At 40.4% G+C, this 23,152-nt stretch overlaps 1 protein-coding gene across 1 annotated transcript in view; it reads right to left on the bottom strand.

Annotated features, from left to right (window-relative positions):
• Window positions 1–23,152, bottom strand: part of ARHGAP24 (Rho GTPase activating protein 24) — a 222,094-nt gene that overhangs the window by 139,009 nt on the left and 59,933 nt on the right. Inside the window, exon 3 of the mRNA XM_082482889.1 lies at window positions 1,698–1,785. Within this exon, the coding sequence (XP_082339015.1) occupies window positions 1,698–1,785 (88 nt within the window). The remainder of the gene's footprint in view (window positions 1–1,697; window positions 1,786–23,152) is intronic.

Genomic DNA, 23,152 nt, shown 5'->3' on the forward strand with positions numbered 1-23,152 from the left:
CAGCTGGCACTCCCACTGTCAGCTATGCTGCCCAAGGCTATTTAACTTGGGCATGAAGGATGACCTCAGGCTGAGGCTTGGCACATAAGGGCTCAGGCTGGAAGAAAATCAAGTGAGAGGTGCCGACACTTAGAAAACCAGCAGTAAACAGTCAAATTATGGGAGCAGAAGCAACACAGATGGTGGTTGAGATTTAACAGTGTACTGGTAACTCAAAATCAGGGTGAAATATTGCTTTTTCTGAAGGCTTCCTACAATTTAGGCAACAGCCAGGTACTGTGGTAAAAGCATTCAAACTCAGCAGCAAAGTACGGTCTGACCTCCAAATGTGCTGTACGCATCCCACAGGCATCAGTGGTGTTTGGGATAGTATGCAGAAAATTACTGATCTCCGAGGAAGGTGCTTGAACATGGACAGAAGGGCCTGCCTTCAAAATGTAAATGTTTGACTGTTCAAGCCTTATTCCATTACCACTTCCTACTGTCCTGTTACCAGCCAGATGATCCCCTTGTATTACAGGGACTTCATCCTGCTCCCAGTCCCTGTCTTCCAGTGCAGGAGGCTGGATAGCCCAAGAACAATTGGTCTTACTATTAAAGACTGAGGCAAAGAAGGCATTACACATCTCATCCTTTTCCTCATCCTTTGTCACTGTTTCTCCCACATCCATAAAGGACAGACATTCTCCTTAGCCCTCCTACTGCTGTGAATGCATTTATAGAAACATTTTTTTATTGCCTTTTACTGCAGTAGCCAGATTAAGTTCTGGTTGGGCTCTGAACCTTCTAATGTTCTCTGTGCGTAACCTCATGACATCCTTGTAAGTTCTCCTGAGTTGCTTCCCCTTCTTCCAAAAGTCATAAACTCTGTTTTTTTTCTGATTTCCAGCCAAAGCTCTCTGTTCAGCCAGGCTGGTCTTCTTCCGCACCAGCTTGTGTTTCGGCACTCAGGGACAGCCTGCTCCTACACCTTTAAGATTTCCTTCTTGAAGAGTGTCCAGCCTTCCTGGACCCCTTTGCCCTTCAGGACTGCCTCCCAAGGGGCTTTGTCAACCAGGCCCCTTAAACAGGCCAAAGTCTGCCCTCCAGAAGTCCTAGGTAGCAAAGAGAATGCTAGCAAATCACTTAAGCAATACTGGCAGTCAGGAATACCACTCAGTTGACAAATCTACCCCCAGTAAAAAACACACTCAATCAAAAAACCACAACTAAAAACAAGTTTAGGGTTCCAAATCTGCGAATTTTGCTGTTGTTACAATCTGTTTGTACACCCACAGTGACCGGGGAACATTCTTAAGTGATGGTACTGATGTCATCAAGCCCATGTGCTATACTGATAAGCTGTTGATGCTATGTTATGGATTCCTTTGTTACCCCAGGACACGCTACTTCATAGCATCCAATATAATCTAAAATAATTACCAAATACACTTGTACTGTCACTATGCCACTCAGTGGTGCAGCCCCTTGCCGTGAACAATCATGCTTTACTTTGACAAATAAAAAACACATCCTTTTCCCGTGCTGCCTGGAGGTGAATGAAAAAAATATGAATTAAAGTATTAACAAATTAACCATTTTTTCCCTTAAATTGAATCATTAATCACCTTCAGCTTCTGTTATAGCAGAACAAATGTGGCCATTTGTCACTGAGAAAAAAACTGCAAGGACTTTTTACGTGAAGTAGAATATCCTACCTGGAACAACTTCAAAAAGGAACTTTCCTGGACTTTCTTCATTGCAAGGATGCTCAATTACTCTGTTGCCAGGCAGAAAGATGGTACCCTAAAGAAAAAAATAACAACAAACATGGGATTAAAATTGTTACCATGCTTCTGATAGACTAACACTTCTTCTTTTTGGACTGGGGTATACATGAATTTGTAGCATTGTGCCTGGACAGCTGACTTCCAAAGTGAGACTGAGGAGGGGTTGTCCCAAAAGCCAACGTCATAGATCCCCTTAATTGAGACGTTCAATAATGGCTTTAGGGTTTTTCATCTCTTGGGTTTTTGATATCATGCAGATTTTTGTAGTAATCATGTACTAATTCTACTGTGCTGCATGGAAAATTTGAGACTAGAAGAAAGGGTTAGTTTCACCCTGTCGGTGAAAAGCTATGAAGTTGCATGTGTGAGGCAGATGAACTTACCAGCTTCTTGGCTAAAGGCAAAGGATATGTGGACAGAAGAGCAATCTCAATTTGTGGGGTGCACACCCAGTCCCTGCTCTGTGCCCTTCCGCCTTAGCATCCCAGGGAAGCAGTACAGAGAAGACATCCCACTTCCACCACCATGCCAGCAGACTGGCACACTGCAAAGCCGGCGAATGCATTCAAAGATGCATTTGCTACAGGCAGATAGGTGTTGGATAATCTCTGTGAGGCCTTTATCACAAATCTACTACCTTGAGAAAGCAGATGAGGAATTTTAGCTGTGCGTACCCCAGTTACCAAAACCAATGCCTGCAACGATTAAAACATTGCCAGGGCTGCCATGGAATGAAGAGAACTTCGTCCCTGTGCCCTCCCTCCCTCTTTGCCCTGCTGTCACATGGAACGAATAGGCTGCTCCTTTCCTCTGAGAGCTCTTTTTCAGATATTATAGCTCCTCCTAGTACTGTTTCCTCCTCAGTTAGCAGGCAGTCCTTAATGAAATTATGCTGGGATGGATGTCCAGGGCTAAAATTTCCGAGTGGCATCCTAGGAATTGTACTAGTACAAGCTTTCTATCACTGTTAATGGGAGCTAACACCTACTTACCAATATTCTCCAATTACTGCATAACAGGGTCCCTATCTCCAAAGTAAACAACTTGTATAACTTACACAGCTTAAGCACAGACTGTCTCGAGTTGGAAGGGCCCCGTAAGGACCATTGAGTCCAACATGAAGCACCATTTTCCATACTGGTTTCACCAAATGCTGCTTGTAAATATCTGTCAGACCCTTCATCTAAACAGTAGTAAAGATATCCCTCTACAGGAAAACCATCAATTCTGATATCCATTATTTGTTGCTATGGCTTGTAACCTTCATTATGAGCATTTACAATTATTGGGAAGGCAAGAAAAGCAGAATGCTATAGTCTTCTCACAAAGGAGACCTTACAAATCAACAGGAGAAAGTCATCTGAAAAAACAGGTAACGAATGTTTCACAAAATCGCTATTTGTACCAGCTGATATGGAGAATGAGCTCTATGCTGACTTGTCCATATATTGCTGTCTGCCACTGGGTACAGTGTGTCACAGGAAGCCAAAGACAGGGTGCACAAATATTTTATCGGATTATACAAAATCACCTCCATTAAATACTATGATACTTTTTACTGGAATCAGATGAAACAAAACAGTATTCTGCTGAGGTGGTATAAGCAGCAAGCATTAGCAGTTGTGGGCTGCTTTGCCCACTCACTGCATATACAGATGTATTATAAGCATTAAGTGCCTTGGTCCAATAGTTCTACTGAAGCTATTTTCATTCATTCCTGCTACAAGCAGCAACTGCTAATAGTTGTCACACTCCAAAGCCTTCTGTGAAATACCTTATTAGTCAAGAATAGTATCATAAACAAAAAAGATTATATGAACATGAAAAAATGTCACATAATAGCTCAACTTCTAATATGACATCTGGAGAAAAAACAGCAAATATATGGAATGCATTTTTCTGAGAATTATGGGAGACCAGGAATAAAAAACTCTAAAAAAGATTTTTAACCACAAGTATTTTATGTCACATGTAATAGACCATTAAGACTGGTATAATTTTCTTGCCCACCTTTCAGCTTGAGCTGGTTTTACCTAAAAAAAGCTCCACTCAGCACACAGGATGAGCAGATCAGTCGTCACACTGGGGTAGATTTCACTGGTTGTGTCAGTGAAGACAGACAACATATTTAAGCTAATTATATGACTTACTATTCAATTAAACAAAAATACAAAATTAAGGAGACATAGCCTACAGCACTGTAAACTAAAATCAATTTATGAGACAGTAAATGAAAACTGCATTCAACTTTGCTGTCAACTCATTAGCAATAGACATGCTGCAGTCTCATTACAATGTGATGCTTTCTGATTCTTTGATGTAAACCCCTTTCAGTATTTACTTTACAGTGAGCCATCTTAATGACATATTTTTGAGAACATAACAACAAAAGATTCATAATATTTATAACCTTAGCACCTCATAATATTTATAACCTTACCACCTTCATTTCATAGATTAAACCTATTTAATCTACTAAAATGTGAAGCCTAAAGGCACACATGACAGCTAAGTTAATATGAAGGGAATCCAGACAGCAACAACATACATAATATTGCTGTGGTTTAAAAAGAAAACATGTCCTCAAATGCTAATTTGTCCGGACTGTCTATTTTCAGAACTATTATTGGAAACATCAGTGCACGTGAAATACTTAAAAATATACATATATGTGGGGGGTTTTCAATAAGAAAATAGCTTTGTTTGTGCAAAATGCACCTGGATGCCCCAGACAAGTGGGGAAAGCCTAAGAGAGCGATTGCAGCTCTTTCACTTCCCAATCTGTCTGCTTTCACACCCACCATACGGCAACACTTCCCCTTCAGTAAGTTTTGTAGTTATCTACATAACTGTACCAAGGCTATCTGGAGTGTCCCTTTACTTAGTTTCTCAGCAGTTAGCAGTGTTTCACATGAGCACGCTAACACCCAGGGAACACATCTGTACTGTAACAAAACCCCTGCGGCCCCTCACATGGCACAGCCCTGGCTGCTGGCTATTTGGTAGGAGCAGGGGGATCCTAGTCCCCACATCACTGTCGGTCCCCTTGCTCAGTTGTCTTTCTGGGCCCTTCAGGTACAACATCTGGCCCATCCTTACACTTGGATAATCCAAAGAGTGTGGACTATCAGAGAGTTGCAAAGGTTCAACAAGCTAAAGCTCTGTTTTTCCCCTTGAATCTTTAATTCCAGGGGGAAATAAGAGAAAACCAACTATATAGTCTTAGACACCTAAAAAGATAGTAATTTGCACATAAAAGATGAAGGTGTTTTCCAGAGGAAATACATGTTTTGACCTGGGTATCAGTGCATGTAAATGTTCCATAATTAGAAAACTTCACGCTGCTTCATACCAAACTCTACAAATCATTCAAAACTGTTTTAAAAAAAAATATCTCAACACAAGACTACAGATTGGACCAGATTAATACTCTGCTTTCAAAAAACAAAGAAAAAAACATGGTGTGAGCAGGGAACAAGACATACAGACTATAGAAATATAGTAAAATGGGAGTGGGAGAAAAATGTGGCCCTGAGCCAAGTCCCTCCTCACTCCCATTGACATTCTGTTTGCAGACTATGCCTCCACCAGGTCAGCAGCATTTTGCAGACCTGCTGCTGCCGTAAACCTGGGTTGTTTTTCAATTTCCAACACTTCTGTCCTTACCAGGGCAGTTCTGTTTCTCTAGCTGAGGTTGACTCATAGGACGAAGAAGTTTGGGTTGCTCAAAAAACATTAGCCTTCTCCCTAACCAAGTATCAAGCCCACTTTCAAAGAAGCTTCTCACACACATGGCTTTTAGTAAAGCATACTGTTGCCTGAAACCAAAGATCACCGAAATAGCAAAACAACAACATTCTTGTTAAAATTATACACCTGCAAATATGAAGATTTAACTGAAGAAAAATTACTGCTCAGTTAACAAAGTGCCTGATAAAATACTGCAGTGCAGCAACAATGACATAAATCTACTTTGGATTACAGTCACAGCATTACAGTCTTGCTCAAAGAGATGTTTTCTCCCACACTAGTCCCCGACAACACTCTCAGCACCATTCCACAGATAAACTTCATGAGAAAGCATGGAAGAGGAGACAGAATAGCCACCACACAAGTTCTTCATGGCAACCAGGTGACAGATGGTATTTCTGTTTTGCATGCTCTGTGTAACACTCTAACAGTGAAGCAACCCTGTGCCTCTTTTCTCTCTCTTTTCCATTGCTCTTCCCCAGGCATACTTTCCCCCCGCCTTGTTTGAACTTCATTTTCTGAAGCAGACTCATCACCTGAGTTCAAGAGATACCAAGTTTTCCTCAAGAAAGCTTACGACATAAGGAATTCCCATGCCTTTAAGATGCTGACCGGCAACCATGAAGACAAATACATGATTTTCAATACCTCTGGACGGATTTTATTCAAAAAGCATGTAGATACACAAGGAAATTAACTGCTTTCTTACAAAAAAAAAAAAAAGTCTTCAGTATTTATTCTAATACAGTTCCCCAAGGCTTAACTGGTCTATTTGCTTGCTCAGTTTGTCCCACTGCCCCTTAAAAATGTTACTTCAGAACCCCACAGCATCAGCAGTTAGATCAGATGTTCTTGTCATTCCAACTTTGATGATTTATCAAAGATCACTGAATTTTACTTTAGCTTTCAAGATAAGTACTGCATTTACGTATCTGTTTTTCTCATTTCATCGGAAACTCTTCCCAGAATTTTTTTCCTGGTACTTCTGTATAGTTTCAGTTAACTTAGAGGATCTTCACATAGTTTCTTCTTCTTTGTCTGTTGCTAGAGGTTGATTAACTGATTAACCGCGACAACACAGAAGTGGCTGCATTGGTTTGGCAGCAAAAGTTTCCCGGGTTTTATCCCTGCCAGAGTGCAGCCCCTGAACAAACACAGCCCAGCTATGCATGCCTCTCTGCAAGAAGGCTCCCAAATCAGCTGGACTGTGTCCCTCAGGAAAAAAAAAAAAAAAACATCCTCCAAAATAGTGCTGGGTCTGCAACTCAGGGTCAACTGCTATTCCCCATGCGAAGCCCTCTCCCTCCCTAGGTGGTGCCAGACTAAACTGCTCCACAGCTCTTCGAAAAGGTTTGCTCCAAGAGGGAGGAAGGGGTAAGAAAAATCAGCTCTCAGAGAAGGTCATCAGCCTGGGAGGAGGCAGCTGATGGTGGGGATTAAGAGGCAGAAAGGATTTTTGGGTACGTGTCATATGACTCATAGCTGTGTACAATGCAGCACTGTTGTATGGTTTCTTTTGTTACTGTTGTTGTTTCTGGAAAGTCTTGAGTGTCATACTTAAGAACAACTGTGCACTTCAACTTGGATGGTATCTTAAACTGAAAAATACTACATTTAGCGGATAATACTCTCAACGTCACTAGTATTTACAAGGTTGCAGCTTGAAAGGCATCCACTGTGCTTCACAGTAAAGCCCGTTAATCAACCCAGATTAAATAATATATACCTGATACGTATGCACATGCACATACATACATGTATATTTCTACATGTACATACAGACGTGGACATGTACTGTGAATTCATAAACAAGTGATGCATAGCAAAGAAGGATAAAATGAACACATAAAATGGTATCAGTTAATTATAAATCCTCATTCCTCACATCACTACTGTTGTTGCCTTTAAACTATCACAAAAATAGGTTATCCCAAGTCTAAGTGAGCCCTTGGCACTGTCAGGAACCTACAGACACGAGGTGAGGTGGAAAATTTACAGCACAGGCAGAAACCCATTTATACTGAGGTCAATAATGAAGCTTGCATTGTACTCACTAAAAGCACAGTTTGACTGCAGTAACCTCTTAAAAATCCAACTTGATTTCCACTGTTCCAATGTCCTGCTCTAGCAGGGGAGTTGGACTAGATGATCTCTAGAGGTCCCTTCCAACTCTGATAATTCTGTGATTTCCAAGATGCCAGTGAAATCACTTGCTGCATAGGGGCACAGCAACTCTGAAATCCAGCTCTTTCATGTAACTACCTATACACAGATACCTGTATTCCAAACTGGGACCTGGGCGAGTTAACCAGCTGGCTCCAAACCCTGGATCAGCGCTGGGGCAGAGGCAGAGAGGCTGCCTCTAGCTGGCCAAAGCCCAGCAGATCCCAAGCTCACTTGGTCCTGCAGCACAGCATGACCCAGCAGGGTTCACAGCACGCGGGCTGATGTGGCTTGGCTTGCTTTGTCACGTGCAGTGCCTCTGGTTTGCTTGTCACCACTTTGCAGCTCTGGTGTTTGCTGTTACTACATATCGTGAAAGCAAACTTACTTTTAGAGCTTTAGTCTGCAAAAAAAGAACCCTCTGCCAGAAGCCAGCTCTTTGCTTCAAGTGCACCGGCCTCTCTATCCAATTAAATAATAACAGGTTGATTTCAAAATATTTCAGTCATTCCCGTTGCTGTCGTACCATTATAATCTATCAAGTAATTTGGTGTGCCATGAGCGGGCCTAAAAGATTGTAACTGTGACTCAAGCAGTGTAAATGCTCTGACTACTGATCTCCAGCGATATTTTGAAGCTACACAATTGCTGTTCTTCAATTTAAATGGGAAGTATTTTTGTCCAGAGATCTCTTACCCCCATGTACATTAGGGGTTTTAAATCTTATAAGTAAAGACTATATAAAGAAAACAAGTTTTGCTGATTTTACTAAATTGCCACTGTTATATATACGTAATGTCAGATTTTCTAGCACGCATGACAATAGTGGGACAACAAAAAGTTAATGCAAGCTATAAGAGAATGAAGGAACCAGATGTTCTGTCATAGTATTTTTTTAATTATAAGAGAATAAGATTTTTTTATTTTTATTATAAGAGTAGATTTTTATATCACTTAAGCAACCAAAAGTTCTGGAAGAAGTACAATTACCGCAGGAGATGATGCAGTCTTTGTCTTGCAGTTATTGCAGCCATTTACAGTTTTGCAGTATGCACAGGGAGAGAACAACAAGTGCTATCATATTGGAGGCATCCAGCGGGAAGGGGCTTTCCAGATTTTAAGGGGTACGTAACATGCCAGGAATGAAGACAGAGGAAGACAGAGAAATTGCAAAAGAAATAGGGTTGGTTGGATAAAAATCAGTCAATATACAGCATACATTTTTCTGGGATAAATTCCATTGCATTTGACATGGAACAACTCTCCTATGAAGTCAGGTTGAGAGAGCTGGGGTTGTTCAGCCTGGGAAAGAGAAGGCTCTGGGGAGAACTTACTGTGACCTTTCAGTACTTAAAGGAAAGATGGGAACAAACTTTAGTAGGGCCTGTTGCAATAGGCTAAGGGGTAATGGCTTTAAACTAAAAGAAGGAACATTTAGACTAGATACAAGGAAGAAATTGTTTACAATGAGGGTGGTGAAACACTGGAACAGGTTGCCCAGAGAGGTGGTAGATGCTCCATCCCTGGAAACATTCAAGGTCAGGTTGGATGGGGCTCTGAGCAACCTGATCTAGTTGAAGATGTCTCACTGCAGGGGAGATTGGACTAGACGGCCTTTAAAGGTCCCTTCCAGCCCAAATTATTCTATGATTCTATGACATTTTCTTGCCCCACTATGTTAACACATTACTCTAGTTTGTTTCAGTTGAAGAATGAGAATTGTCATTCAGTTCTCAGAAATTCCACAAACAGGAACATAAAGGAGATTTTTTCCTTTACCTAAGGAAAGGTTCAAACCTACATCATAGCTTAATTTTCTTAAGAACAAGTAAATTCACCTCTGTGGTGGTGAATACCATGTGTAGTTGGCTATGAGCACAAAAACATTTATTCTGACATGAGAGAGCGAGCTGGCAATTTTACTAGGGTGTGATTACAATTTCTTTAAAGATTTTTCTATCTTTCTCCTGCCACACATTTCACTTAATGGTTGAGTGCCTCTCTCTGCTTGAGAGAAACTTCTTTCCTCAAGGATGAAGCAATCTTGGCTTGAGCAGCCACTAGAAAAAAACTCCCTTTTTGTTCCACAAGAGAAAAAAAGCTCATACCAAATTAAGCTGTAACACCACAAAAAAATTAAGTTTTCCTAAAACCAGAGGCTAGATACAGGCATACTTCATCATGCCTGCGGTTTTCTTTTCTCTAGTAAGGGCAAGAGAGAAGAGTGACCATTTCCTGACCACATCGGAGACAATGTCTGAAATTATTAAAAGCTTTTTCCTTTTTCTGAATCTGTTTCACAGCACCAACCTCTGCCTTACAGTTGAAAGTAAAACTGAACATCCTCTCATCCCACCTCTAAATTCGGCCTGCTGTTTTAAAGAGTTTCAGACAGATCTTGGATTAGTATGAAGCAGCTTTCCTTTCTAAAGAAGATTTTCTATGGTATCTAGAGAAGCTTCAACACCTCTATTTTACCTACGCCCCCCCCCCCTCCCCCCGGCTTCTCCCTAATGAATGAGCTTATTCAATTATACGTCACCAGCTTCTGGCAGAAACACTGCTCCTCCTGCAGAGATTTTGCTTTTCTATCCCAAGTTTGTCACAGGGGGCTATAAGGACCTGGGGAGATAGTTATAGGGGTGAGCCAATTAATGAGTTGCCAACTCTTGAGAGTTACCTCAGGCATAAAGTCATGGTGTGCATCTGCTCCCACACAAGCACTTCCAGAAGGAAGGACTGTGATTTGGAGAGGGAACTGAGCTCATTTACCAGAACAGGACAGGTCACAGGGTCCAGTGACAGAGAGATGTGGGAGCTCTACAATATAAGGTGCCTTCTTGGGGACCATGCTGCAATTGCCATGTTGCTTACAGAAAGGACCCCTTGGTATTTTCTGAAGGAAAGAAAAAGGAGATGTATAAACAAATTCAGAGACTGCCTTGAGTTTAAGGACTTGTGAGTACCAGATAAGCTCATTATTAGATGCATGCCTGGAAGTTTTGATAAAATTGGGCTTCGCAATGATCACTGAATTTTGATCAATAGACAATAATGGGACTGGGCATTACTGAATTACTATAGAAGAGAAGGCAGCTATGAAAAATCTTACTTGCGGGAGCTCTGGTCAATAAGAAATTTAGCTTATTATTAGATAAAACCATTTTCCCAGCAGAACACAGAGGACCAAGTCTTGCTTTCCTCTTTTGCAAAGGAAATTTACTGACTTCTAGTCCTGAGAACATCTAGGTCAAAGCAATGCAATTATTCCCCAAAAGGACAATATATGGCAGGAGAAAATTTCAAGTATGGCCTTGCATTTGTATACAGAGCTCTCCAATGACAGTCTTGACAGACACAGCAACACTGTGAGAGAATGCAGAATATATGATTGAGCAGATTAAATCAAGTCAGTCATTAAATACTGAACTATACATTTTTCAATATAAGATTGAGAGGGGGGAAAAAAAAGCCCTAAAACTGAACTTCTATTCCATCTTGGTTCCTTTTCTTATCTTGAAAAGGTGGGCAACCAGTGGTCGCTGCATGTGGTTACCTTACCTCTAAGGGTCAAATGGATATCACTTATATACTCCAGTTGGTTTCATTCCCACAGCTGATAGAAAGGATTAGGATTAGTCCATGATGGAAAGAAAAACATACAGAGTTACCAGAACTGCTAATGATAATCAAGTGCTTTGCAGGGTCTCATTCTGAATTATGCTTTCACATTGCAGGAAGATTAATTTAGGGGGAAAACAATCTAACAGTCTGTGGAAACACTAACAACAGTATATCCTTGTCGGAAAAAATACAGATGGATAATTATGGTTGGCTTTCAGAGCAGACTGTCAAGAGTTGACCCACTGTAACAGTTAACAGATGAATATATCACAACAGATGAATATATCAGGAGCAAATATCACCCTGGAGCACAGACAACAGAGCAACAAATAACTTTGTTCACCTCCGAGCTGAAATAGCCTCAGCATGAACACTGGGCCCAGCCTGGGGCCCTGCACTGACAGGTGGGTGCAGACCCAGCACAGGGAAGGCAGAGAAAATCAACACAAAGTGATCAGAGCTTTAAAACCCACAACCTCTCTCTCAAAGCTGGTCAGTGGGCCAAAAGGAGCTGAAACAATTTGCTCCAAAATAACCATGTGCTTCAGTGCAGTGGCTTGCCATCATTGTCTGAAGAACAGCAACAAGGACTAAAATGCCATACAAATAATAATCAAATCAAATCAATAATTACGATTTCACCATTTCTGTGTCCCAAGAAACCCTGCCAGAGAGGCCTTTGCAGTGGAGGGAGCCGACTCAGATGTCTGAGGCAGGTTCACAGGGGACCCTGCTACACCAGCCAGCAGGAACCCTGCAGTCACTCTGCTTCAGCGCCAGAAGAAATCTCCTTTTACTATGACTTAAATACAATTACCTTAACATACAGTCAGAAAAACAGCAGTGGTTAAAAACATGGTCAGGTAAATCCCAAGTGGAGGTCTGCCTGCTTCTAACCATCAGATATAACTTACCACTTTCAAAATTTCTCATCTAAGACTATTATCCTTCTCCCTTCTCTCAGCCTCCTCCCCCCTACCCCCTGCCTTTTCTTCAGCATTTCTTATTGGCTTAGCTTATGATAACAGTCTTGCTTACAACAACATATACTATTCTGCTCTTATAAAGCCTACCAAAACAAGAGACATACATTTTAAAATATACAAAAACCACCCTTGCTCTCTAGGTCTAGTGTGAACAGAAGAAATAGCAAACAGCTGGAGAGCACAGCCTTGAGAGACTGAAATCTTCAGCTCTGAAGCACTTCAGATGCAGATAGAGACAAGCATTTACCAGGAACATAAAACTGTTCTTGCCTTGAGAAAAGGGATGATTCAAATAAGTTTGTTTGGTTTGGGGTTTTTGTTTGTTTTATGACTTCCATGTTGAATTTAAGAAGTAAAATCCTTTCCAACCCCAACACACAGAACTTTTTTCCAGGAAAGCTATACATGGCCAAGCATCCCACCTAAGGACAATTCATTTCCAGGTCAGTATGTAGTGAAGGTTGAAGTTGCTGCAGATTTCCTAGGAATTACACATAAAGTCAACTTTTACAGCACAAGTAAAGAAAGGTGGCAGACAGAGACATGGAAATGGGAATACAGTTCCACTGAAGTCGTTTCTTCTTTTTCTGTGCAAATATTTTTGTTGGCTTTTGGCTAGCAAGAATATTCCAGTGGAGTTTGCTTGTCCTATGTAAGTTATCATCTTGCAGTTTTTTACTGAAGAAAAAAAAAATTAGTTCCTCATGGAAAAGTTTTAGAGCTTAACGGCAAGGGTTATCTTTCTTTTTGCAAGGTTTTTTAATGCCTATATTGCTTGTAGTTTTAGCACCATACTTTGTTTATATTTTGTCTATACAGTAAATGTTTTATGAGCATGGCTTATAAGTGCTACTGCACTACAAATACCACATTGACACAAATTAAATAGCTCATTTAGCTTTCTGGCATCTAGTGTAAGATACTCTGTCCTTGTCAAAGGGATTGCATTAATTAGCAGTGATTCTATCTCAGAGACTGGGGTCATGTCTTCTGTGCTATCTGAACAATTAACATAACTGGAAAATTCTAATTCACTGATTACAAATTACTTCTCAAGCAGTACAATTTGTGTCCAGTAGTGTTCTTACAGGTTTTACTTTCAGTTAGGCATATTAGTCTGCTTATTCCATTCCGTGATACTGTTTCCAACTTAAAACTGGATTTCTCAGTTTTATAACTGTTCTGAATCACACATTTTTATAGCTTTTGCATGAGGTCTAGCTGTTTCTTAATCAAAGTATTAGTAATGTGTTGAAAAGTATCCTTACATATTTTTATTATGCCATCTAAATATTGAGCAGAGGTCTCTGGCTGATTAAAAGCTGTCTTAGGAACTGAACTGTTTGATACTTGAGGGATGCAAGCATACAAAACACTAACATGGTTTATAAACATACTGAGTTTTCCAGGGAAAGCTGATGATGCTTTTGGCAACACGAGGGTGTTCTAAAAACTAGACTCTTGGGCAAAATTGATACCTATATAAATATATATATGACTTAAAACATACTTTCACAACTTGAGGTGGAATTTTGGAAATACAACATAAATCAAATACTTGTTATTTTCACCCTGAAGTTACTGCATGGTGCTATAGCTGAATTTGCCTTAATGCTTTCCTATGTGCTGGGACGAAGGGCAGGAACAGCTATGCAGAATATAGGTCTTGTAGGTTTCACTGTTTAAAAAAAAAAAAAAAAAAAGTTTTCCATTACACTTATGTAAGTCCACTCAAAATACAATCATTTGATGTGTTTTTCAAGGACAATGTTTAAATTACTAGCTAGGTAAGAAAAAGTGCCAGATATCCCCTAATTTAAATAATTACTAAATCAAGGCAGGATTAAGTGGGAGCTGGTTTAGGTGAAGTCAAGTACCAATGGATCACAACAGCCCAAAACTTCCAGACTAGTTCAGTTATGCAGAACACATGCAGAGTTCTGCAATTTTGCTTGCACAGGTCTGGGTGAGGGTTTTGTGTGTACACACGGTTTCTTCATAATCTTTAACTTGCACCCTGCATTCAGAGCTCTCTCAAATTGCAGCGAGGCCATGAACTGATCTGGATCACAAAATCAACCTTGGATAATGCAAAAACCACTCAAGGACCATCCACAACCAAATCATCTCAGCGCTAGTTTAATTGATCTTTTGTTTCCCCTTGGATATCCCTTTCCTACTTACCTCCTTTGACAGTCAAAACAAGGAATGCCAGTTTGCTACTCCAGGAGGAATTTACAAGGTGCATGATGAAAATGATACAGTCATAGGGCTAACACAGCCTGGAAGGGGTACTCAAAAGGTAACCATGCAAAAAAAGTCCACTTTTTCATCCTTTATCTCAGGACTTTGGCTATAAGGACACTAAGGGGGACCATATCCAAAGCCTTGATGAAGCTGAGCTACACAGTTGCTGCCTCCATATCCAAAAGGCTCCAGAAGGACTCCCTCCTGGACATTACCAGGGACTGCATGGAGGCTGACCTTTTAAATTAAAGATGTTTTTTAAAAATAGCCAATATTTTTCATGATTATGCTGTCTCGAAATAGCATTCACTTCAGTGACAATAAATAAAGACTTTCATAATCTGGATTTTTACCCATTTCTAATAATGCTGAAGTTATTGTACAACATTCTGTTGAAGGTACAGCAAGAACTGAGTGTACCTGGGTTTATTACAGCTTTTTATGGGTTTTCATACTTAAGTACCAAACCATCATTTATATGCTTTTCCATAAGACAGTGTAACAAGCTTTCCGCAGACCTGTTGTGTGGGGGAGGGGGGTATCTTGGAGACTGCCAGACAGTCTAGGGTAAAAATGGATTCAGGGTGACTGGAGGCCAACATTATTAACTGCACTGTAGCAGCTGCTCTGTTCCCCACCATATTAATATAAATAGTTTAGATTCCACGTTGCTATTTTAATAATTTACCAAAATATAAATGACCATGAAGGTCTTCATGGTCTGCAGGAGAGACCTCAGTATCCCTTACAAGAACAGAGGATGAACTGCAATTTATGCAAGAGGAGAAACCAAGACAAAGTTCACACAGCAGGTGAACAGAAACAAAACTCCAGGTTTTCTGGCAAACACACCGATACTCTGGCTACTGGACGGCTCCCTGCCTGGAGTTATTGTTGAAAAGGGGCCTCTCCTCCAACTAACAAGAAAAAATAGTTCATACCAGTCATCTGCTGTCAACATTCTGGAATTTGCTTGTTTGAAAGAGTGACGGCTCCTGAAGTTTCAAGCATTTTTAGATGCACATTTATTTCTGTTGCACATTTATTTTCTTCAAAGTGAAAACACAGGGCAAAGATGTCAAATCTGTTAGTCCACGAGTCTGCAAGTAGAAATGTTTAATTTGGAGACTAACCAGAAGCGGCCCTATTTTCTGGCATGCTCACAAATACAGAGCATACTGACTGCAGCTGGAGGCTGGGTTCATCATGGGAAACTGAAGTACTGATTAGGGCATGGTAAGAAAAAGGGAGGGGGTGTCTCAAATTTAGAGTTGCTTGTGAAAACTGTCACATTATTTTGTCTCATGGGACAAAATGTAGTTCAGCCAAAAGAAAAACAGAAAAGCTCCTGACTTCCAATCTCACACTTGAGCCATTGGCTCCAGGCTGCTTCAACAGACTACTTCAAAGCCAGTTGAACTCAGAATAGACAATGAAGGTGATTAATGAGGTTTCATTATTATTTTTTAAGGATTTAATTTTACAATTCCTGTGCTGCTACCAATGGCTATTATTGATCGTGCCCATTTGCCTATGTACCTCACAAATCTCTTCACGGCTTTTCCCCTTGCTATTCTACCTCCTTACCTCTTGCTTTTACTTTTTCTAGCATGTTGCTGCCTTCTACAGACCTTCTACAACATCAGAGAGCTTCAGTCTGGCCATTGCATAGCTTAACTAGAAGTTGAATATTATTTACTCAGCCAGAAAGGTTTTCCATATCCACAAGTGAAGGACAACCAAGGGGCTACATAACAAGCATCCGTGATGCTCCTGGATGAAAAACAAGAGTGGTGATTCATTGAAGAGCATAGGAAAAAGGATCTGAGTAAATTGTAATCTTCCAAACCATTGCCAATCTACGGCCCTTAAGCAACACACTTAACTCGTCAGAGGTAAAAAACCAGCACATAAATTTTCTGCAACTCTGGCATTTGTCCTTATGCAGATGTTTCAAGTCTGACATATTCCACACCTCCTAATTCCCATCTGAAAACAGGCTGCAGAAAGGAGACTCGTGTAAACCCTTATCCCACTGCTGCAAAAAAAACTCCACTAAGGCAGTCAAAGGCTTTCTCTCTCACACACACAGAAATATAACATCCCAGTACATCCTGACAAACATAATCTTCTATTTAGAAAATCCAGAGGAACTAATTTCCCATTAATCTCATGGCACAACATGAGCTTGGGCATGCTTTGGCTCCTAACAAAACACTGGGTCCCCGTGGCTTTGAACAAAAAGCCCATCCTCGTGGCTGGGCTGCAGGAAAGCCACATTTAAGATTTAGCGGCCTTCTTCACCAGTTTGCTGCAATTCTAATTAAAACACCAGAGTTGCTGCACTTAGAAGCATTTCCTAAACAGTATCTCAGAGTGCCTGCGATAAGAAAAGTCTCAGCAAAGGCAAGTGACAGCATTAATTTGACTTTTTCTGTTAAATAAAGAACAGTTCATTAAAATCTTTAACAGGTGGCAGGTTTGGTAGTTCTACTGTGTGCAGGCTCTAGACAGATTTATCATGCCTTTCATTTTAAAACATTTATGTGAACGCATTTGCTGAGATAAATTATCTTGTTCACAAAAGCATCCTGTTCAAGGCTGCCGTTTTAACTGTTACATCAATCAAACTATGTTGTAAAAACGTTAGCATCAATTTTGACAAGCAGCATCTCATATTTATAGCTTTGGAGCTCTCTTCATTAGTTTCCTATTCCAATTCTGGTAAATTTTACATTTTAATCGACAGTCATCAAGGAAATACTGGACACAAACTGGTTAACTCATTTAATGCAGCTGGACGGATACCCTGAGCGAAGCAGACAGTTGCAGGTGAACTGCTTCTGAACACACCCCATAGCAATCCAAGAGACATCTAGACACACAAGCAAATTTTGGAGTTGGATAGAGGGTTGATATGAAATGCTACGGAAAACCAAGATTTCAGCCATTCCAAGGCTTTTCACTGAACAGCTGTCCTGGGAAAACATCTGTCTAAAAGAAAAGGGATTCTGCTGCTATGATTTCCCACTTTTACTCAGAAACTCAGTTTCTGACTGACTTGCTCATTTCTACAGCTAAATCCTTTGTCGGAGCCCCAGTCAAGAAGTGGGACCCCCTGGAATATACTTAGCACAAACAGAACAAAAAAGCTCTCCAGCGTGAGATGCAATATGATAAACATTATAGTCACTCAAACACAAACAGTGACAAGTTCATTTGAAGCAACAGTATCCATCTATTTTTAGCAGTGTTTGTGTTAGGAAACAAAAGGCTATTTTCCACAACTTTGAATTAGAAACACCCATCTCTAAACCACCTCCTTTCCTTCTCTTAAGAAGAGTTTGTATCAATGATCGCTCTAGGGAAACTTTTCTTTCTTTCTTTCTTTTCCCCTTTAAAGCAGAGAAGATCAACCAATAAGATATTATTCCACCCTAGGGGATTGAGTAGATTTTCATTTTGAAACACAAATTTGTACTACAACTTAATGAACTCCCTCTCCAGTATAAGATAAAGGCTTGTGTTCCCATTTACGCAAAGATTAAAAAAGCTTTGAGTGCTGAGAAGAATTTAGGATAAAGAAAATTATTTTCGAACACAAATGGCTTTATCACCGCAGAAAACCAATGCAAATACCAAAGCCTGCAAATGCTCCTTTCTGATATTTGGTAGACGGTCCTCATCACTGAGTTTCAGAGCATTTTAATGGATACACAGCTCTTTTGTACCATATATTTAAGACTTAAGATCTTATCTCTGGCCAAGAGGCCTTTTAAATATGACCACTAGTCAAACAAATGACAGCCACCATAAGCCTTGTGGGATTCCTGTCTCTTTTATTAAACTGAGACAGCTACAGCATCTATCCAAAGGGTGGGTAGGACACAGCCTCACATTATAGACACTGTCAGGATTCTGGGGCTTCTGTCACTTGTTATTATGAATATCATGCTAGTATCGAGAGAGTTGCAGTCTGTCCTAGTTACCACTGTCCTGTGCAATGTCTTTGCAACAGACAGACGTTGGAAAGTAAGGCAGTAGATGCCAGAGCAATAACCACCAAGCCCTTTTTGGCATTTAAACTTTTAAAAATTATTAACTACCCTTTTTTCACCCATCCAGTATCACCTCCTGAACTTGCTATTCAAAAAGGATGAGTTCTAAAACTGAACTGTCCTCATTTCCACAGGGGGAAAAGGACCCATCTGATGAAACCAAGCTGAATAAAGGCACTGCTGTGGACCTGATGCATTGCAGTTTCTTGTACTAATCAGTATGGCACATCAGTTTCTTCTCCTCTGCACTGTGTTCTGTGCAGTTCTTACAAACAGCTGTTGAAGAGCAAAAAGCATTTTTACATGCCTTGTTGTTGATAAAGAGTTAAATGTCTTGTTTAAAGGTACTCTGGCAAGACTCCTTTCAACACACTTTTAAACTGCCCGTTCCATTTTAACAACCTTGGAATCATTCTTGATGGAGGCTAGTATCAATGAGTCCACCAAAACCAGGTTGCAATCACTAAAAACACAAAATGCACACCACCACTCAGGACCACTGGGTTAGGCCACACAGTGTTGGTGCCAAATCCAGGACCTGCACCAGTGGTAACTCACGACTCCAGCAATTGTGAGGCCTGAGATAAGGCTACACTAAGAAATTCGCAAAGGTGCTCCAAATTATTTTACTCCCTGCAGTCAGTTATTACACGTTTTGCTACTGAACTTCTGCCTTCCCAGGATGTATTCTGCAATGGCCTTTTACATTGCAAAAAATTTGGCCCTTTGCTGCAGTGATGAAAACGGGAAAGACTGCCAATTTAATAGTCCATTCTGCCTACATCTCACATGCTTCAATCGAGCCATGCGTGGCTGGGCTCTGGGCATTTCACTTGGATGAGCCGAGTGACTGCAGCGAGTGTTGCCCTTGTAGATTTGACCCCAATAGGCAGGAGGAGCTTCTTTTCCCACGTCGTTGACTGTCAGAGTTGGAAAGGGAATGAGAGCAGCTCCAGAAAGCCAGAGTCACTTATGGAAATATTTTCAAACTGCCAACTGAAGAGTAAAGACGATTTCAAGAATGCAGTTTGAGGTCATTCAGTTTTTATCCACTACACAAGCCACTCCGCTTGGCGGGGAACTAAGAAAGCCTCTTTCCCTAGCAACAAGTCATGTTGTACATGCTGCTTATTCAGCTGCAAATATGGCTTTTATCCCAGAGGTAATGGACTTAGAGAAGGCTATTCTTAAGCACTAATAGGCTAAAAGAACTCAATTATTTTCATTTAAAGACTAAAGAGGCTCTCTTGTGAGCAATTCATTTTGTTACTTCAGGAGCCGTGTAAATAAAAAGAAGGGAGAAAAAAAAAGCCATCCTGATGGGCCCATTTAATGGACACAGACCTCCTACAGTGCTGAAATCCCCTTTAAACAGGGAAAGAGAGAGATCATCAAAAAGCCCATCACAGTACATAGAGGGGTGCAAGGGTCAAGCTGTAGACAAAAACGATTATCACATAACTGCTTATCATCCAAAATCGTTTGAGAATTTTTACAGCAACATTTCGGCATTTAGAATGAGTGTGGGATGCAAAACACTTGAGCGCTGGTTTTCTCAGGCTGCTCGATATTGACCTGATACCATGATTAGTCTAATGCACAAGAGCTCCCTTCTGATCAAGAGATTATGCGAGATTACAAGGAACAGGACCACTGTTATCAGCTTGTCACCTTCACTTTAGGGAATGAGTCCTTGTGAAGGCTACCCACTTTATCTTTCTCTGTGGCCACTCAAGACTGACTGCCACAAGCCTCTAATCACACCTTTAAAAGCACATCAGGAGGTTGCTAACCACTGGAGGACAAAAAGTTATTTCTGGTGTTTAAAAGCAAGGTGGAAGACAGCCTGTATCTTGTGTGGGGAAGAAAACCCTACTATTTTGTTAACATCTGTGCACTTTCTCTATTCTATTATTATTCCTTCTACATAACAAATACATTTAATGCTTCTTGGCTAAGTCAGGTAGCGATGATACAGCCTCTGCTGCTGCTAAAGTTTCTTAATACTCTACTGAAAGTGTGACGCAAAAACACAGACTATGTAAAGAGAAAATTAAGACACCATTATTGAGTGCTGCACTTCATGCTATTGCCATCAAAATATAATCTTCATTTTCCAAATCACTGCTATTTGATTTGCACCCCTCTAGCTCTGGCTGGCTGTCCCTCATATAAGTACTAGCCAAGCACATAACACAAAGCATGCCTCTAGGTCACTCCTCTCTCTGCCACCATGACAAAATGGCTATCTATACCTAATTTAGTCTCCTGCTAGCTCAGTCATGACACCTGAAATCTTTCAGCCACCATTTTTTTTTCCTCATGGCTGTTTACAACCAACAGATTCGAGTCTTAAGGATGCCAGCACAGAGAAAAGAGCAGAGGTGATGGCCAGAGGTAGCAATGCAGCACCATTCAATCTCATCTCAGCTGCTTCACAGGTTCCTTTTTCCACCATTTTTGCTGCATCTCATTCCCACTCCTATCAATTTTCCAGCAAAACAAACTATAATAAAATCCTTTTCAAAAGCTGTTCTATTTCTCCAAGACTAGACTATCCAAAGTTCACCTCCTGCTGCTACCTGTAACACAACATTTTTGTTTGAAATGGCTGTTATTTTCTGCTCCTTCCCTCTTTGCCATTTAACAACTGCAACATGCCAATGAACGACAAACATTACACATGGGACAGGCTTTGTCTCATTTCTTCTAATTAGACAGACATATCCATAACCAAGCTTCTCACTAGATATCCACAACTCACGAAACAGGTATTGTATATATGTAGACCAGCATGTATTCAAAATAAAAGACTCTACTACAGTATTTTAGCTACATATCCAACAGAAGATGTGAACTCCTTATGATCAGAGTGTAACTCACAATAACTACGCCCAAAGAAACTTTTCTTTATTAAGAAACACAGCATCTTAAGCATGAAAAGCTAACCACAAGACGAACTCTGTTTAAGCAATAAGGCTCAAGCTCCATAACATTTCCTGGAGATTAATGACCAGCTGAAGGACTTGATAACCAGAAACAAAGACAAGTGAATTCCCTAGGAAACACTGCAGGAAGCTGAGCTCGTTACCCGTAGAGGAACCAGGGAATAAAAAGGAGACCAACTTCTATTCACTGCCTCTTCTTAGGCCACAGGCTCTAAAGTTATTACTACGGTTTCATCATTTTCAGAAATGTTCGTTTTATTAACAAAAAGTAAAAATAAAATTCAAGTGTCTGAAAGACTGTCTCCAAATGTTGAAACTGAAGTTTTTCTGTCTGCTAGTCAACATGGCAGGCAGCTCAGCAGAGACAGAATATTTTCTAGTTCAATTTCACAGGATCTTGCTAACACACAGGATAATTTCCCTATGGTCACGTGCTTTCTTCAAACAAAGATTTTTTTTTTAAAGTTTTTTTCATCCTTAATGCTTTATTGATGTATTTTAATTATCTACTGCGGTATCAGGGTTGAGGTGATAAAACATGCAACTGTAGTCTTTTATAGTCATTCAACTCGTCCCTGAAGGAGGCCTCATTTTTCATATAGTCAGAGTATCCAACTGAGCACTGAAAACTCATCAATCATGCCTCCACAAGTTTATCTCGAGTTTTATTTGCACATTCAGGTAAGTAATTTTAAGTAAGCAAAAGGCAATTTGAGTCCCAAGCTAAATGCACAGGCTACTGAGTCAGTCTTTCCCAAGTCAGTGTTAACGTAGTAAGAAATGAGTAACAGCTGGTGAGAAAACATCAGCTTCTGGTGTGCAGTAGAAATGGAAGCAAAATCAAAATTGCCTTATAAAACACAGCAGTTACCTGCTGAAATTTATCTGGCAACAGCAGCATTCACCCCCCGGTCTGTAGACTGTGAGTATTGGCTGAAAGCTACAGTCTTATCTCAGGCTACCTCACCAAAAATTATCTGACCTCCTGGACTACTGCCTGTGCTGCCTCCATGCAGGGCGGCCGGTCACGCAGAATAATGCTCCCCTCACTTTTAAGACTTTCTTCCCATTGCTGCTATGTTATCTTAGGCATCCTGCCACGAGCCTCCTCACCACAATCAAGGACATCCCTTATACTTCATCAAGCTCTATTTTATACTGCAGATGATGAATGGTGACAGTCGTCTCCAATTTATTGGGACTGTTATTCTCTCAATGCAAAACTGTTGGGAGCTGTCACCCCTGCTCACTTGCCTTCTGTGTTTTAATGATATGGGACAATAGGGGATGATATATTCCTTACAGAAATGTTTGGAGGTCATTCAACATCTCAGAAGTATTTCATTAATTAAAAAAAAAAAAAAAAATAGTGACATTTCTGTTCTGTCCTTTTCATTTTAAGTGATACACACCGTTTCCATAAAGGTTACGAAGAAGTTTAAGGTTGGAATAAACAGTTAATAAATTTGAATGTTGATCTCATTTGTTCCTCTCTCAAAGCAGAAACTGGCCCTCAGCTTCACAATCTGATAATAGCACAGCAGCAGTATTTGCTTACACAAAAGAGTGAACAATCCTGAGATGAAAAGTGCTAAGTGCAACACAGT

This window comes from Vanellus vanellus (assembly GCF_965231255.1).
Source record: "Vanellus vanellus genome assembly, chromosome: 4".
Classification (NCBI taxonomy): domain Eukaryota; kingdom Metazoa; phylum Chordata; class Aves; order Charadriiformes; family Charadriidae; genus Vanellus; species Vanellus vanellus.